General features: G+C 44.7%; 1 protein-coding gene across 1 annotated transcript in view; it reads right to left on the bottom strand.

The window, feature by feature from the left end:
- Window positions 1-339: 339 nt before the first annotated feature.
- LOC149461640 (rho guanine nucleotide exchange factor 17-like) overlaps window positions 340-18,442 on the bottom strand; it is a 350,052-nt gene continuing 331,949 nt past the window's right edge. The window contains exons 6-9 of the mRNA XM_089678032.1: window positions 14,269-14,445; window positions 9,679-9,729; window positions 5,094-5,203; window positions 340-493 (exon numbers count right to left, since the gene is read on the bottom strand). Coding sequence (XP_089534158.1) covers window positions 340-493; window positions 5,094-5,203; window positions 9,679-9,729; window positions 14,269-14,445 — 492 coding nt within the window. The remainder of the gene's footprint in view (window positions 494-5,093; window positions 5,204-9,678; window positions 9,730-14,268; window positions 14,446-18,442) is intronic.

Below are 18,442 nucleotides of genomic sequence, written 5' to 3'. Positions count from 1 at the left end.
CCAGCTGCTTCATTGAAAGCCATACAGGAGATCGCTGCCCGTCACTGCCCCCACCGCCGCCCCTCCCATACACCCCTAGTCCCGGGACTGCTCCTCTGGGGGGGGGGTTCCAGACCCCCCTGACTCCCCACTTATCTACGCCCCTGAGGCCACTAAAAGTCAAAACTCAGCTCTCCTGCATGCGTAGCATAAACATTTCCACAATGCCAAAATGGTCAATATACAGTTACATGTCCCAGCATGCACTGTCACAGTTCCTTATGGACTTGCTGCACAGCAATTGCAGATCCACAGGGACTATAAAAGTGGAAGCAGTTAATGCTGAAAATGGGCCGAGCGTCAGCTGTCATTTTTGGCAGGAATGTTGGTACATGCAGAGCAGTGTGTATCAGGGACATTCGGCAAACCTTTAACAATATCCACATCTTCCAGGGGCAATTTCCAGAGAAGCTTGTACTTGCTGGAGATGTCAATTACACTGGCTGCTGTGTACCTGAAAACACATGACAATGTTATTGCTGTAGTACCATAACAGATCAACGGAGGGCACAATGGCTCACGGAATCACAGTGCTATGTATTTACTGCATATGAAAAAAACATTTAAGTGTATTTAAAGCCCAAACGTTCTTTGTTTGCTTTTAAAGTATGGAATGGTTGAATCTCCTGTTAATTTTTTTGTGCTGTGTGTCATGGAGGAGTGGATTCTTTTACTTCTTGTCCAGGAGACCCCACAGGTAGTGAAAAAAAATCTCTCCAAAGTGAGGGGAGATCCCTTGTAGACAACTGCCATCAGAACAAGTGTCTTCATTCTCCTTAAAGGAGAGAAGTATGACCAAAGCTATTTTAACCCTACTTTTCTTATGGATCATGCACTTCTATGACCTGCTTTCAGCCGGCAACGAGCTCAAGTCTACTGTCGGATGATGTCACTCAGCCGGTCCAGGCTAGGGAAAGATCATCACTTTACAGGTGCCTGGACTGGCAGCTGGCTCAGCCTCTCAGTGAGCCACTGGGTGACTGAGTCAGTCGCTCTCACCCCTCCGCATCCAAGCTCTCCAGTAAAGGCTGGAAGGGCAGAGTAGAGATCTGGTGACCAACAGTCACCGGCTTTCTGCAGACTGAATACTAAGAAGTGAGCGATCAGTGATCTTTGAACTCCCAGTTCTCGGTGTAGAGCCGGCAGGAGACAACTGCAGCTGGGATCGGTACTGCGGTCATCTAGGGGAGTATTATTGTTTATGTTTTTGGGATTCCTGAACTTCTCATTTAACTCCTTTTATTTTGACTGTAAAATGTATGATTTCCCACAAACTTCAAAGGAAGAGGATTCGTGTTAATGAGGACACAAGTAGCAATAAGAACCCATTAGAGGCCAAAACAATTTCAGCTTTAGATATATTTTAGGAGCCCAGTTACATTTCTAAATGTTGTAACGAAAAAGCATAGCTGTGAATGGGACCTTGTCATTCCCCTTTAAAAACACATTAAACTGCAGCTTATAGATGTGAACCAAACCCATAGGAAAGAATAGGATTTCTATATGTTGTTTACTATGTTTGCGGACCACATGCCAACTGTTCAGGTTATAAACCAAGCAGTGCAGAATAATTGAACTGCAGCCTGTTTACTCCCTGGAGTTAAGGCTCAAAGGGTAAGTTCACAGTTTCACAAAAAACAAAAAGGTAAACTTCCTTCAAATATCCTGGCCACCCTTCCAGACCCCGCTGCACATACTGGCCACGATGCCTTGTGCTGCTAGTGTAGTGGCCTGTGCACCCTACTCCGCAATAACCTGCCCTGAAGAGAGTATCAATCATAACGCTCATTATGGCAAAAGCTCACTGATCAGTGGGACCATGTGACTGCAATAATCTATGAGAATCATGCTTTCTTCTTGGACACCTTACTGGAAAAAGAAGCCTCAGATGTGCTTCTCATTGGTCAGCACTAACCACCGAGTTCTTGTCAGTGCAAGAGTTATGATCGGTACTCACTCTAGGGTGTACAGACCATTACACTGGCAGCATGGCTGCTATGTGCAGCTGGGTCTGGAGAGGTGACCAGGATATTTAGAGTTAGCCCACCTTTTCATTTTGTGAGAAAAAAGTGAACTTACCCTTTGAATGCTGACTTTTGACAAAATAAAAACACATGAGCTTAATAATTTGGAAGGATGTTTGCATACTTTTGGCCATACAGTGTAGGTGTGATGGTCAGGTGTCCACACACTTGTGGCCATATACTTTGATACTCATCTTTCATCAAGATCCAACACCACTCTGTCTATCCATTGGAGCTGGAAGTCCAAACTCTGTGTAAGCTCTGTGTTGGAGCTTACACAGAATTAATGTCTTCCTCCTCACGTAACTGTTTGGGACTGGCCAAGAGCTCCAACAAAGTGGTGTGGAAAAGTGAAAGGGAATAATGGAGGGTTAGTTCTTCTAACAAGTTGGCAGCCTACGTCGCCCACCACAGTTTGCATACTTTGGCCATATAGTGCAGGTGTCTACATACTACTGGTCATATAGTTTATACTCATCTTCCCACCTGCCTGTTTATCAGTTGGAGCTGGAAGCCCAAACCCTGTGAACAGGGGCGGACTGACTATTAGAGCACTCGGGCACTGCCCGAGGGCCCGGGGTCAGTAGGGGGCCCCATGAAATGCCCCTGGTACCTTTTTCATAGACTTTTTTGAGTTTGGGCAAGGACACAGGGGCCCCATGATCCCCTATTGCCCAGGGGCCCTATGAGTTGTCAGTCCGTCCCTGCCTGTGAAAGCTCTGTGTTGGAGCTTACAGAAGGTTAATGACAACATTCTGGACTGGCCGACAGCGTCAATGAAGTGGTGCAGGAGCGAGCTTTCAATGAATTAGTGGGTTAGTTCCCCTTACAGAAGAGATACCTGTGTCCTAGCCATTTGTCGTTCCGATTAAACCCTACATCACAGCAGGTGACACATGGCAGGGAACATGCTCCAAAGTGTTGATTGCCAAATGGGCATTCAAAGGCTAGATAGTTGGTGGGGAATGGAGGTTGGCTAAAAGGGAAACTAGAGACTGGAGTATACACTGTCTTCTACTACAGTGGAGTGCAGGCTTTAACTATTTGAAGATCTGTCATCGTGTCTGGAGCGGAAAGTGCTCATTCAGTGTTGGTAGAGCAGCACTTCCCCATCATGCTCCACAGCAGCTTTAAAATACAACAGCAGTACCTGGCATCCCTTCCGCTCCTCATTTGCAATAGACTAAGTGCAATGACTTGCCTACTTAAAATATCCCAAATATTCCCAACATTTTATAACTGTGGACATGGAAGTAAAACGTTTGCGAGCGTTTATCACCTAACAATGATTTATACTAGACCAGTGGTGGGCAACCTTTTTTTTCAACTGAGCCAAATCTCACCAAAACCACGATTGAAATTTATTTTGAGAGCCACATTTTTAAAACTGAAAATACATAGGATGGTACACTGTTTTTAGTTTCAATAAGTTTTTATAGTAATTCATCCCCCATAGTAATTCATCCCCCATATAGTAATTCATCCCCCATATAGTAATTCATCCCCCATAGTAATTCATCCCCCATATAGTAATTCATCCCCCATATAGTAATTCATCCCCCATATAGTAATTCATCCCCCCTATAGTAATTCATCCCCCATATAGTAATTCATCCCCCATAGTAATTAATCCCCCATATAGTAATTCATCCCCCATATAGTAATTCATCCCCCATAGTAATTCATCCCCCATATAGTAATTCATCCCCCATAGTAATTCATCCCCCATATAGTAATTCATCCCCCATAGTAATTCATCCCCCATATAGTAATTCATCCCCCATAGTAATTCATCCCCCATATAGTAATTCATCCCCCATAGTAATTCATCCCCCCTATAGTAATTCATCCCCCCTATAGTAATTCATCCCCCCTATAGTAATTCATCCCCCATATAGTAATTCATCCCCCATATAGTAATTCATCCCCCATAGTAATTCATCCCCCATATAGTAATTCATCCCCCATATTAATTCATCCCTCATATAGTAGTAGTAAGTAAGTAGCAAGTAGTAAGCCAAGTCCCCCCTGTGTCAATTCACTTACCTTTGCTCCGCGCGTTCCTCTCGCCGTGTTCCCGCGCCGTTCCGGTCTTCAGGGCGGACTGTGAGAGGAGCCTAGCTCCTCTCACGTTCGTCACGCTGCCCCGCCTACACACACCCGGACAGCCAATCACTGGCTATCAGGATGTGAGTGGCAGCGAGACTGGCCAATCATTGCATTTGAGCGCGCTGCCCTGGCTGTTTTTTTTTGGATCACGCTGCAGAGTCCCTGCCGCTCGAGAGGAGGGAGGGGAGCGGGCGCCCGGCACACAAGAGCCGCATTAAAGCGTGTAAAGAGCCGCATGTGGCTCGCGAGCCGCGGCTTGCCGACCACTGTACTAGACCATTTAAAGGCTAAGTTTAACTTTTTTGGAAAAGATAACAAATGCACATATTTTTGCAGGAAAAGAGGTGCATTTATTATATTTCCCCACAGTAGTCTGCAAAGCATTGTACCTGCAAACAGTGGATTGTGAGTACAATGTCAGGATCCTGCAGACATGTCCTCCAGTTTTCTGCCCATACCTCCATACAGGCTATCAGTTAGGCTTGGTTCACATCTGTGCGGTGCGTTTTACATTCCCTTTTAGTGCGTTATCACTGAACTCTATCTATTGTGTGCTTTGATGAAAGATGATCAAAGATGCAGCAAGCAGGATTTCTTTTTTTAATACACCACATCTAAAGCGAATGTAAAATGCACTGGTGTGAACAGGACCTTAGAAAGCTGGAGGAAGTGACGAACTACACATGCACTGATCAGCACAGTCGTAAACCATTGAGAACTACAATCTGTCTGCTGCGGTGGCAGACAGGACTTTATTCATTCACAGCTTCCTGTGAATGAATGACGTGGCAGTGTGGGAGAAGCCCTGCACAGCCATGCTGATTTTAAATGTGACAGCAGCTGCAGGGGAGAGGAAAATGGGTGTAATATGTAACATGTTCCTAAAAGGTGAACTTATCCTTTAATGCTAGGCAAACGTACAGATTCATGGAGCTTCGGCGTAGAGAACCAGATTTCCTCTTCAGTGTGGTGCAAATCAGCAGGTCCGTGAACAGGAACAGGGAACGATCTTTCTTGCCTCCGACCGCTTTCTGAAAAGATAAATGACAGACCCATATCAGCGGCAGAGTGCGTGGATACACGAGGCAGACACAGAGGTCTAGTCTAATCAGGAAAATTACAATGAAATCTATTGCTTTTCACATTTGTTTTTTTTTTTTAAATATGAGTAAAAGATCAGGTTATGGCAGAATTCTAAAAAGCTCAGATGTACAGTGAGGAACAGAAGTATTTGAACACCCTGCGATTTTGCAAGTTCTCCCACTTAGAAATCATGGAGGGGTCTGAAATTCACATTGTAGGTACATTCCCACTCTGAGAGATAGAATTAAAAAAAAAATTCAGGAAATCACATTGTGTGATTTTTAAAGAATGTATTTGTCTTGCACTGCTGAACAGAAGTATTTGAACACCTGAGAAACAAGAATTCTGGCTCTCAAAGACCTGTTACTGTGCCTTTAAAAAGTCCACCTCTACTCCACTCATTAATCTAACTTAGTAGCACCTGTCTGAGCTCTTTAAAGACACCTGCGCACCCCACAGTCAGACGCCAACTACTACCATGGGCAAGACCAAAGAGCTGTCAAAAGACACCAGAGACAAAACTGTGGACCTCCACAAGGCTGGAAAGGGCTACGGAGCAATTGCCAAGCAGCTTGGTGAAAATAGATCAACTGTTGGAGCAATTGTTAGAAAATGGAAGAGGCTAAAGACAACTGTCAGTCTCCCTCGGATTGGGGCTCCATGCAAGATCTTACCTCGTGGGGTATCACTGATAAGAAAGGTGAGGAATCAGCCCAGAACAACAGGGGAGGAGCTGGTCAATGACATGAAGAGAGCTGGGACCACAGTTTCAAAGGTCACTGTCGGTAGAACACTACGCCGTCATGGTTTCAAATCATGCATTGCACGGAAGGTTCCCCTGCTCAAGTCATCACATGTCCAGGCCCGTCTGAAGTTTGCCAATGACCGTCTGGATGATCCAGAGGAGGCATGGGAGAAAGTCATGTGGTCAGATGAGACCAAAGTAGAACTTTTTGGTCTAAACTTCATTCGTCGTGTTTGGAGGAAAAAGAAGGATGAGTTGCATCCCAAGAACACCATCCCTACTGTGAAGCATGGGGGTGGTAATATCATGCTTTGGGGGTGCTTTTCTGCGAAGGGGACAGGATGACTGCACTGTATTAAGGAGAGGATGAATGGGGTCATTTATTGTGAGATTTTGAGCAACAATCTCCTTCCCTCAGTCAGAGCATTCCAACATGACAACAACCCGAAGCACACAGCCAGGATAACCAAGGAGTGGCTCTGTAAGAAGCATATCAAGGTTCTGGAGTGGCCTAGCCAGTCTCCAGACCTAAATCCAATAGAACATCTTTGGAGGGAGCTGAAACTCCGTGTTGCTCAGCGACAGCCCCAAAACCTGACAGATCTAGAGATCTGTGTGGAGGAGTGGGCCAAAATCCCTGTTGCAGTGTGTGCAAACCTGGTCAAGGACTACAGGAAACGTCTGACCTCTGTAATTGCAAACAAAGGCTTCTGTACCAAATATTAACACGGATTTTCTCAGGTGTTCAAATACTTATGTTCAGCAGTGCAAGACAAATAAATTCTTTAAAAATCATACAATGTGATTTCCTGAATTTGTTTTTTAATTCTGTCTCTCAGAGTGGGAATGCACCTACAATGTGAATTTCAGACCCCTCCATGATTTCTAAGTGGGAGAACTTGCAAAATCGCAGGGTGTTCAAATACTTCTGTTCCTCACTGTCTATCCCATAGTATGTAGACGCTGTAACTTTCACTTATTGGGATTTTTTTTACCAAAGACATGTAGAAGAATACGTCTTGGCCATAATTCAAGAAGAAATGTAGTTTTTTTTCCCATTTTGTTTTGTTTGATATGTTTTATAGCAGAAAGTACAAAAAATGTTTTTTAAACTTTTCATTCTTTTTTTGTTTACATATTGAAAAAAAATAAAACCCAGTGGTGATCAAATACCACCAAAAGAAAGCTCTATTTGTGTGTTGTGAGTACCTGCTGCTGGGTAAAAAGACCAAGTGCTGACAGAACACAAAAAGGTATGTGTACTGCCTCTGTTTTGGGAATCCATTAAGGGGCACCTTGTTAATCTTACAACATATACAGGTTTACTAATAAAAGATCTGTACGTGTCCCACCTTTTGGCTTTATTTATATTCTCTAAATTAGAATCTCCAGTTTGGGAGTCGGGGGTCACCTTAAAGCAGAACCCATTTTCCATGTTTCACTCTCCTGCCCCTTCCTACTCATAAATTAGCCAGAAAAAAAAAAACACGCACTTTAAAAAGTCAGATCTTTTTCTTTTCTTTATTTTTTTTTTACACAGGCTAGATCAGGCCTAGGCCAAAATGACATAAGTTCCACCTCGCGTGCACACACGCTGTGCGTTTTCTGGCAGACTCCTGCAGCGTGCCTGGGGAGCATACATAGCATCTTGCAAACTGCCTCCTGGGATGCGTGACATACTATCCCGGGAGCCATTTGCAAGATGCCACACATGCGCAGACATGCCTCCGGAGTCTGCCAGAAAAGAGTCAGAGACCCACAGCAAGTGGTGTGCATATGTGCAGACACACCACAGACATCTCTGCTAGGTCCCATAGATCTAAATTAAAGATGAAGAAAAGGGGCAAACTGAGTTTTTGCTTCAGCAAGGCAATGCTGGACTACGTGGTATAGTAAGTAGGTTTTCTGTTATGCTAAGACAGGAGCGTGCGTTAGGGATTTTTTTTTTTGGGGGAGGGGCATACATGGATCAAAATTCAGTCAATTCAGCAGAGACAGGCCGAGATTGTACCAAAGTCGATCCATCGATCGACTTGGGTACAACCAGCTTGTTGGATTTTTTGTGTCTAATGCTGGCGGCTATAGCTGCTAGCAGTATCCAAAGTGTTCTGCAGGCTCCCTGCACCCTGGCAGAACACAAAAGCGCTGCGGAAGGCATTTTTAGGAGCATGCGTTAGGGATTTTTTTTGGGGGGGCATACATGGATCAAAATTCAGTCAATTCAGCAGAGACAGGCCGAGATTCTACCAAAGTCGATCCATCAATCGACTTGGGTACAACCAGCTTGTTGGAGTTTTTGTGTCTATTGCTGGCGGCTATAGCTGCTAGCAGTATCCATTGTGTTCTGCAGGCTCCCTGCACCCTGGCAGAACACAAAAGCGCTGCGGAAGGCATTCTTAGGAGCGTGCGTTAGGGATTTTTTTTTGGGGGGGCATACATGGATCAAAATTGGGTCAATTCAGCAGAGACAGGCCGAGATTGTACCAAAGTCGATCCATCGATCGACTTGGGTACAACCAGCCTGTTGGATTTTTTGTGTCTATTGCTGGTGGCTATAGCTGCTAGCAGTATCGTGTTCTGCAGGCTCCCTGCACCCTGGCAGAACACAAAAGCGCTGCGGAAGGCATTCTCCCATCAACACTGACTGTATTGATGAGGGAATCAAGTGTGGTGGAAGGAAAGAAAATCGAATCATCTACGGGCTGCTTAAGTCTGACAACTACTGCTCTGTCAACTGAATGATCTCGCAGAGACTCACAGAGAATTAACAATAGCTTTATATAATAAAGCCCCATAGTCAGGAGGAATGTGAACCACAGAACTCTGGTATTTGATAATATTATGCACACTCAGAGGCTGGAAGGCAGAGTGCGAGGTTAAACTGTCCATTAAAAAAAAAAAAAAGTTTGATTTTGGAGTTTCACGGTAGTCAGTTCTTGATTCATGTCTTAATCAGACAATCATTCCACACTTCTATTTCCAAAAAAGCTCTGGGCACAGATGAAGTACATATAATTGAAATACATATATGGGAGCGGTTTTACCTGCCAAAGCCCTAGCACATAGCACAGCACTGTCTGGCAGGGTAGCACACCTGATTTCTCTCTACTGTAGGTAAGCAACACTTGGTCTTGTCCCTCCCCCCATTCTGAGACTGGACAGTGCTTGGAGCAGCAGCAGACTATGAGCTCATCACTCTGCTCTCTTCTCCTGTCAGCAGGTCTCCTTAGACATGACTGGTTGGCTCCTTGTGCTGCTTCTCCCTCCCCCCAACTGAGTTCTGCAGTACCAGGACAAAAAGAGGCTGATACCAGGTCAAGTCCAGGAACGTACACTGCTTTCTTTAAAAAAGCACATTTAATGATGTATTAATGAATACAGAGCTGCACTAATTTGTGTCTTTTATGAATTCCTGGAGTTCAGCTTTAATTATTTTTTTCAAATGAATTGAAAACATTTGCAAAAGACCATTTCATTGCATTTACAATGAAGAACTCTTTCTCAGGTAAAGACCAAAATCTCCTTTCTACTAAACATAAGCAATTTTGTTTTCTGTGCTGACCTTAAACTGAACATTTGGTTTCTGAATTTTTCATTTGGGCCATTTATTATTAAAACTTTTCTCTTCCCCGGCTCAGTGACAGGATTCCAATGAGAAATGACAGCCGTGCGACTTACCACTTCCACCACCATCTCTTGTCTCACAAACCTCCGGAAAGGAACCTGCAGCTGTAGAGAGAAGAACACGCATGTATCATTGCCATCTCCTTTCTAGGGTCTGTGTGCAAATTTGTAATAGGAGCTCTATGGACTGCAGTGCAGCATCTGCAGGGCACTACATGAGAGATCTAAGGACTGCAGTGCAGCATCTGCTGGACACCAAATGGGAGCTCTAAGGACTGCAGTGCAGCATCTGCTGGACACCAAATGGGAGCTCTAAGGACTGCAGTGCAGCATCTGTTGGACACTAAATGGGAGTTCTATAGACTGCAGTGCAGCATCTGCTTGACACCAAATGGGAGCTCTAAGGACTGCAGTGCAGCATCTGCAGGGCACTACATGAGAGATCTAATGACTGCAGTGCAGCATCTGCAGGGCACTACATGAGAGATCTAATGACTGCAGTGCAGCATCTGCAGGGCACTACATGAGAGATCTAATGACTGCAGTGCAGCATCTGCTGGACACCAAATGGGAGTTCTATAGACTGCAGTGCAGCATCTGCTGGACACCAAATGGGAGTTCTATAGACTGCAGTGCAGCATCTGCTGGACGCCAAATGGGAGATCTATGGACTGCAGTGCAGTATCTGCTAGACACCAAATGGGAGCTGTATGGACTGCAGTGCAGCTTCTGCTGGACACCAAATGGGAGCTCTATGGACTGCAGTGCAGCATCTGCTGGACACCCAATAGGAGCTCTATGGAATGCAGTGCAGCATCTGCTGGACACCAAATGGGAGCTGTATGGACTGTAGTGAAGCATCTACAGGGAACGAAATGAGAGCTCTTTGAACTACAATGCAGCAACGGCAGGGCACTAAAGGAGAGCTCTATGAACTACAATGCAGCAACGGCAGGGCACTAAATGAGAGCTCTATATTCTGCAGGGGGCTTACTGAGCGCTCTAAGGACTGCAGTGTACCATCTGCAATGAAAAATTACTGCCGCTCATTCACACAACATAAATGTGATATTATGAGATTTTATGCATTTAGTGGACATCTGTAAACCCATATGCATGTAATGATTTTGAATGGTATCATTCCCATTATGTGTTTACTTGCGTTCCGTTTAATTGCGTTTAGTTACATAGAAATCTGTGCTTCCTGGGGGCAGATCAGATACTCTGAATGCATCTAAATACATGTAAACACATGTACATTTTGCATTTAAGCACAAAACAAACACTATAATTTCCCAGATCAATGTCTCCTACTTGTAAACTAAATACAAGGAGACAGTGTGAATACAGCCAGTCATACATTTATCAAAATTCAGCCAGTTCAGCAGGGACCAGCCTAATTTCAGTCCGTGTTACGGGCAGGGAGATTGTACAGAAGTTGATCTAATGATCACCCTCTGTACAACCACCCTGTATGATTTTTCCCGCTTAATCAGCATTGTGGGCTATAACCGGTAGCAATAGTCCCTGTATGTTGATGTAGGGCAGTGTTTCTCAACTCCAGTCCTCATGGACCCCCAACAGGTCATGTTTTCAGGATTTCCCTCAGATGAAACAGCTGTGGTAATTACTAAGGCAGTGAAATTGATCAAATCACCTGTGCAAAATAATGGAAATCCTGAAAACATGACCTGTTGGGGGTCCATGAGGACTGGAATTGAGAAACACTGATGTAGGGGAAGTATCCCCACTGTCAGCAAACAATATAGCGGAGATTCCACCATCCAAAATCGAGCTTGTAGATGGGATAATAGTCAGTTGTTTTCGTTCAACCCGCTGGTTTAACAAAAACACTGTATCATCTATTGGCTGCCGAAGGCTTTGAAGCTCTACAATGCAGCAGTTGAAAAGCACTTACTTCTGTACTACAGCGCAGCAGCTACAGGGACAACCCACTTACTAAGAGTACCGTGTTCTGTAGTGCCCATGGGGCAAGACACTTCCTATGAGCTCTAGATTCTGCAGGAAGTGGCAAAGCACCTACCGAGAACTCGATTTTAGTCCGTGCAGCAGCTTCAAGGACAGAGCACTAAGAGTTCTATGTTCTGCAGTGCAGCATCTGCAGGGCATTTACTGACAGCTCAATGTACTCAATGTACTGCCAGGCCCACAGAGGCAAAACACTTTCCAAGAGCTCTATTTTCAGCAGGGCAGCAGCCACAGGGTCAGGCCACTTACTGAGAGCTCTGTGTTTTGCAGAACAGCAGCTGCCGAGACAGAGCACTTGCCGAGAGCTCTATGTTCTGCAGAACAGCAGCTGCAGGGACAGAACACTTGCTGAGAGCTCTGTGTTTTGCAATATAGCAGCTGCATGAACAGAGCACTTGCTGAGAATTCTGTGTTTTACAATATAGCAGCTGCATGAACAGAGCACTTGCTGTGAGCTTTATGTTCTGCAGTACAGCAGTGGCAGGGACAGAACACTCGCTGAGAGCTCTATGTTCTGCAGTACAGCAGCTGCTGGGACAGAGCACTTGCTGAGAGCTTTTTGTTTTGCAATATAGCAGCTGCAGGGACAGAACACTTGCTGAGAGCTCTGTGTTTTGCAATATAGCGGCTGCAGGGACAGAACACTTGCTGAGAGCTCTGTGTTTTGCAATATAGCGGCTGCATGAACAGAGCACTTGCAGGGAGCTCTTTGTTTTGCAATATAGCAGCTGCAGGGACAGAGCACTTGCTGAGAGCTCTGTGTTTTGCAGCACAGCAGCTGCAGGGACAGAACACTTGCTGAGAGCTCTGTGTTTTGCAATATAGCAGCTGCATGAACAGAGCACTTGCAGAGAGCTCTGTGTTTTGCAATATAGCAGATGCATGAACAGAGCACTTGCGGAGAGCTCTGTGTTTTGCAATATAGCAGCTGCATGAACAGAGCACTTGCAGGGAGCTCTGTGTTTTGCAATATAGCAGCTGCAGGGACAGAGCACTTGCTGAGAGCTCTGTGTTTTGCAGCACAGCAGCTGCAGGGACAGAACACTTGCTGAGAGCTCTGTGTTTTGCAATATAGCAGCTGCATGAACAGAGCACTTGCAGAGAGCTCTGTGTTTTGCAATATAGCAGCTGCAGGGACAGAACACTTACTGAGAGCTCTGTGTTTTGCAATATAGCAGCTGCATGAACAGAGCACTTGCTGAGAGCTTTTTGTTCTACAGTACAGCAGTGGCAGGGACAAAACACTTACTGAGAGTTCTGTGTTCTACAGTACAACAGCTGCAGGGATAAAGCACTTGCTTAGAGCTCTATGTTTTGCAGTACAGCCGGTACAGGGACAGAACACTTGCTGAGAGCTCTATGTTTTACAGTACAGCCGCTGCAGGGACAGAGCACTTGCTGACAGCTCTATGTTTTGCAGTACAGACGCTGCAGGGACAGAGCACTTGCTGACAGCTCTATGTTTTTCAGTACAGCCGGTACAGGGACAGAACACTCGCTGAGAGCTCTATGTTTTGCACTGCAGCAGCCAAAGGGGCAGACCACTTTCTCACACCTCTTTTTGTAGCAGTGCAGTAGCTGCATGGGTAGAGCAATAACTAAGAGTTCTATATTCTATTCTTTATGGGTACAGAGCAGTTATTGAGAGCTCTATGTTCTATTCTTCAAGAGTATAGAACAGTTAGAGCTATATGTTCTCTTTTTTCATGAGTCTGAAAAATTACTGAGATCTCTACTTTCTGTGGTTCACTAGTTGCAAGGACAGAGCTCCATTTTCTATTTCTCATGGATCACTTACTTGGAGCTCTGTTCCCTATATTACAGTAGCTAGAGGGGGAAACTACTTACAGTGATCTCTGTAGAGGCCCTTTGTAGTGACTAGAGGATCAAACACTTAGAAGGAAGTTCATTTTTTACATTTAAGCTGGCCACACCTGTGCAAATTTTGTCCAGTTCCTGAGGAACCAGACGCAATTGGCTCAGTGGGTGGTCATGCCGATCCAGCCCAGTTAAAAAAAAATTGATTGCTTGATTGACGCTTGTTGAAAGAGCCTGCTGGAAATTTTTCAGCCACACAGTGGCTGCATTCAACCAGATGCAGTCGCTATTTGGGTATTTTGACAACTGGCCCTGCCGACTGTCCAAATACAATAGACGCAGTGGGAAAATTGTCCGTCTGCGCTGTATAGCATTGATAAAGCAATGTTTTTGTTTTTTTTGTTCAGCCCACAGACTGAATTAAAACAATCCATACATGAATGGCCAGCTTTAGGGGCATCAAACACCTACACATCTTAAAAACACACAGAAAATGTTCTGCTGCAGAGCCAATCAGTGTGCTGTGCAGACAACCCATTATCATTGCAGTAATCCATCTTAATGACATGTAAGAGACAGGGGCGGACTGACAACTCATGGGGCCCCCAGGCAATAGGGGATCATGGGGCCCCTGTGTCCTTGCCCAAACTCAAAAATGGCTATGAAAAAGGTACCGGGGGCATCTCATGGGGCCCCCTACTGACCACGGACCCTCGGGCAGTGCCCGAGTTTCCAATTGGTCAGTCAGCCCCTGGTAAGAGGTCTACATTTGTGGTCAGAAGCCACAGGTCCTGCTATTGCCTGGCATAGAGGTTTACAGTAATACAGACTACATACATCCTCCATGCCCTCAATGTGAGATTCAATCTCCTGCAGTATTCGGGTATCTCTCTCTGCTTCCTCTGCACTCCTCATCCCCTTGTTTATCCTTTCCGCCAGTCGCTTGATGTTCCGCTGGGCATCCAACAGGCAGATGTGGTCCGGGTGGTCCTCGGGGGTGTGTTTGAGCAGATCCTGCAGACAGAGCACAGGAGAGAGTCAGCACAGAAAGGACACATCAGTCTGTACCTTATAGACAACAAAACACTAGAGCCGGCTGAAGGGGAATGCCAATAAGGCTGCTAGATTAGATCTATAAAAAAACACAACTGTGTTCACCAATGGCTCCAGCTGCCATTTTGGTTTCAAATACTTTTTAAGTCAATTTAAGAGCTAGCTACATTATGATGCATTTGATCACCTGCATGCTCAATACTTCATTGGGATGAACTTTGTCTTATTTTATTTTGCACACAACTCATTTTACATATGTTTACTGCATATTTTGTCATTACATACACAAGCTGCACATTCTACAACTTTGCTCATTACTTTCAGGCTCTGCTTCCAATGTATTTCCTCATTACCTTTGCTGACTCTGCTACCTACACCTATCCCCGATTACATGTGCAGACTCTTCTTCCTGAATATTTCCTCATTACATTGCTTCATACTTATTTCCTCATTACCTTTGCAGATTCTGCTACCTACACCTATCCCCAATTACATGTGCAGGCTCTTCTTCCTGAATATTTCCTCATTACATTGCTTCATACTTATTTCCTCATTACCTTTGCAGACTCTGCTACCTACACCTATCCCCAATTACATGTGCAGGCTCTTCTTCCTGAATATTTCCTCATTACATTGCTTCATACTTATTTCCTCATTACCTTTGCAGACTCTGTTGTCTACATCTATCCCCGATTACATGTGCAGGCTCTTCTTCCTGAATATTTCCTCATTACATTGCTTCATACTTATTTCCTCATTACCTTTGCAGATTCTGCTACCTACACCTATCCCCAATTACATGTGCAGGCTCTTCTTCCTGAATATTTCCTCATTACATTGCTTCATACTTATTTCCTCATTACCTTTGCAGACTCTGCTACCTATACCTATACCCGATTACATTTGCAGGCTCTTCATCCTGAATATTTCCTCATTACATTGCTTCATACTTATTTCCTCATTACCTTTGCAGACTCTGCTACCTACACCTATCCCCGATTACATGTGCAGGCTCTTCTTCCTGAATATTTCCTCATTACATTGCTTCATACTTATTTCCTCATTACCTTTGCAGACTCTGCTGCCTACATCTATCCCCGATTACATGTGCAGGCTCTTCTTCCTAAATATTTAATTACATTGCTTCATACTTATTTCCTCATTACCTTTGCAGACTCTGCTACCTACATCTATTCCTGATTACATGTGCAGACACTTCTTCCTAAATATTTCCTCATTAAATTGCTTCATACTTATTTCCTCAATACATATACAGGCTTCGCTACCTGCATATTTCCTTATTACATACAGTATGCAGGCACTGATTTTTACATATACAGTTCCCACTTCCTGCATAGTTCCTCATTACGTATGCAGGTCCTGTTTCCTATATAGTAGTGCTACCCTTTTCTATTGTTGCAAGTCTATTGGCCAAGTGCCTAAGGAATACAAATAGATTCTCTATAAGAATTAGGGCACGTTCACCTTGCACATGCCAGGTATTTCACCCTGTATTTTCAATACACAGACAACCAAAACAAATGTTGCTTTTAACAGGACCCATTCACACCAATGTGCTTCCTTGTAGTGCATTGCAATGCAAGTCCTCCATGCTGCATTTTGCCATTCAAGTCAGTTGAAAGAGATCCTTTTAAAAAGAACATACAAACATGTGTGTAATTGCATCTTCAGAATCTAAACTGCCATTGCAGGTCCTATCATTACGCATAAAACCCTTTAGGCCCCATGTACACGGGACACTTCTGAACGATGGAAACTGACTGCTGGAAAACGTAGGTTAAAAACATCTGTTTAGCCACGTTTTCATAACAGGTTTATGCGCGTTTGCGTTTTGAAGCATTTTTTAAAGATATGCACAGGAGAACCTCCCAAATGCACAGAATGCACTGAAAAGTGGTAAATTATTAACTATTTCAGACTGTTTCAGAGAAATACAGAGAGTAGAAGCAGAGACAGCAGTATGTGTTGAGATTAGCTTAGCTGGGAGTTGCTCATTAACATTTCTTTTGTTTCCAAGGGTGGGAAAGGTGTCTGGAGGAGGGAGTCATTAAGGCCACCTGGCAGGGGGTCTTCATGAGGAATTTGAGGTGTGAATGGTCATTAATATATCTTTTGTTTCCAAGGGTGGGAGAGGTCTGAGGTGTGAATTGGTCATTACAATGTGTGACAAGCTTGGTAGGAACAATCTGTGTTCAGTGGTTTGTCCATTTGAGTACCTTGAAAACGCTTTGCATGCATTTTTCATGATGAAAAAAGGCTTTGGACAGCATTGGGGACTGGAAGAGTAAAAAAATATTTTCAAACAGAAACGCTTATAAATGCGATTTGCCGCGTTTAGCCGCATTTACAAGTGTTTTGTGTGTGAAACGTTGAGAAAATCGACTGCTGAATGCAAGTTTTCTGCGTTCAAAAAACAACCGTAAACTCAAATGCCTGTAAACGACTATGTGTACATGGACACATAGGAAAACATTAGGGTGAGTTCAGGGGCTGCTGCAACAAAACGCTGAACAGGTCCTAAATGTGAGTTTCTCAGCTGCAGTGTACATGAGCCCTTAACTGTGAAAATATGCAGGTAGCATTTCCAAGTCCAGCCAGTAGATGGCACCACTGCCTCTCTGCCTTGGGAAAAAAAGGCATCACTTTATGTTCTGCAACGGTTAATAACCATGGATAATTATAAGGTTTTTATTTCTGTCTGTGATCCCATTGGGGCTTCACATTCTGTCCATGTCATAGCTGTACTAGAAATGGGGAGAGCAGTCGTCACTGAGACAGGAAGGTGAAGACAGCAATAACAATTTGTTCTAAACCAGCCTCTCACAATCTTTTTACCCCAGAGGAACCCATAAAAAAATATCCCGGGGAACCCCCTGCTAAAATTAATAATCTGAGGTTAATGGGAATAAAGCCCCGTGCTTTGGTAAATGGCCATTTACAGCGGTGTTCAGAGTGTTACACCCAAGAGACCGCTAAAAAGATAATTGGGTTCATGCTGCTGGCTTTGCAAGAAGGTGGTGGGCCCCAAAACTATGCAGCCACATGGGAGGTCAATCAGAACCCCCTAGCAACCACTATAGGATCCATAAGGTTCCATTTAACCATGGTTGAGAACGGCTGTCCTAAATCTTCCTCATTCTACTAAAATGTGTTCTTATTTGTATCTGTGTACCACGGACAGGGGTCAGGCTTGGAGTAGCTATACCAATAGAAAGGCTTCCACCAACCAGCTGGGTTAATACACAGGCTGGTCACCCTGATGGATGACACAGGCTCACCCGAGGTGCAGAGTCTAAGCACTAACCTTTGTTCACCAGAGCTCCTGATGGTGGAGATGGGCTTTGGTGCATGTTAGTACCAGGTCTCGGTCCTCAGGAGCTCCCCACCAGGAGGTGAGCATGCCAGGGACCAGAAGCATATAGCAGGTAGAATCAAGCAGAAGTATAGTCAGTAAACAAGCCAAAGGTTGGTAACAAGTGGTTGTAGGTTAGGATTAAGCAGAAGTGTAGTCGAGGAACAAGCCAAAGGTCGGTAACGAGTGGTAGAGGAAGGCAGCAGGAGTGACAAGGGCAAGATATTGGCTGGATAAAGCACAATAATCTGGCAAACAGGAAGTGCAAAGGCATGGCTAAAACAATAAGTTCATGTGAGGAGCAAATGGTTCAAGATTCAATAGAAACAAGGCTCAAGGCAGGATTGGTCAAGGAATTGTCCAGGGAGCTGTCCAGCATCCCAAGTGCCTTAGCAGGAACAGACCAGAAGAGGTCAGAGGTTCAGACTGTCAGGGATCACGGCGCCGGAATCCTGCATCACGGCGCCGTCCCCCCGCACATGCGCACTGGCGGCGAGCCGCGGCTGACAGGACGCCGCGCATGCGCAGTAGAGAGTCGAGGGCGCGCCTCAGGCATCCAATGACAGCCGGGGGCGCGTCCCAGCC

This window comes from Staurois parvus, unplaced genomic scaffold, assembly GCF_062004578.1.
Source record: "Staurois parvus isolate SC_StPar_1 unplaced genomic scaffold, SC_StPar_1.0 ptg000196l, whole genome shotgun sequence".
Lineage (NCBI taxonomy): Eukaryota > Metazoa > Chordata > Amphibia > Anura > Ranidae > Staurois > Staurois parvus.
This window is presented reverse-complemented; position numbering and strand designations above follow the sequence as displayed.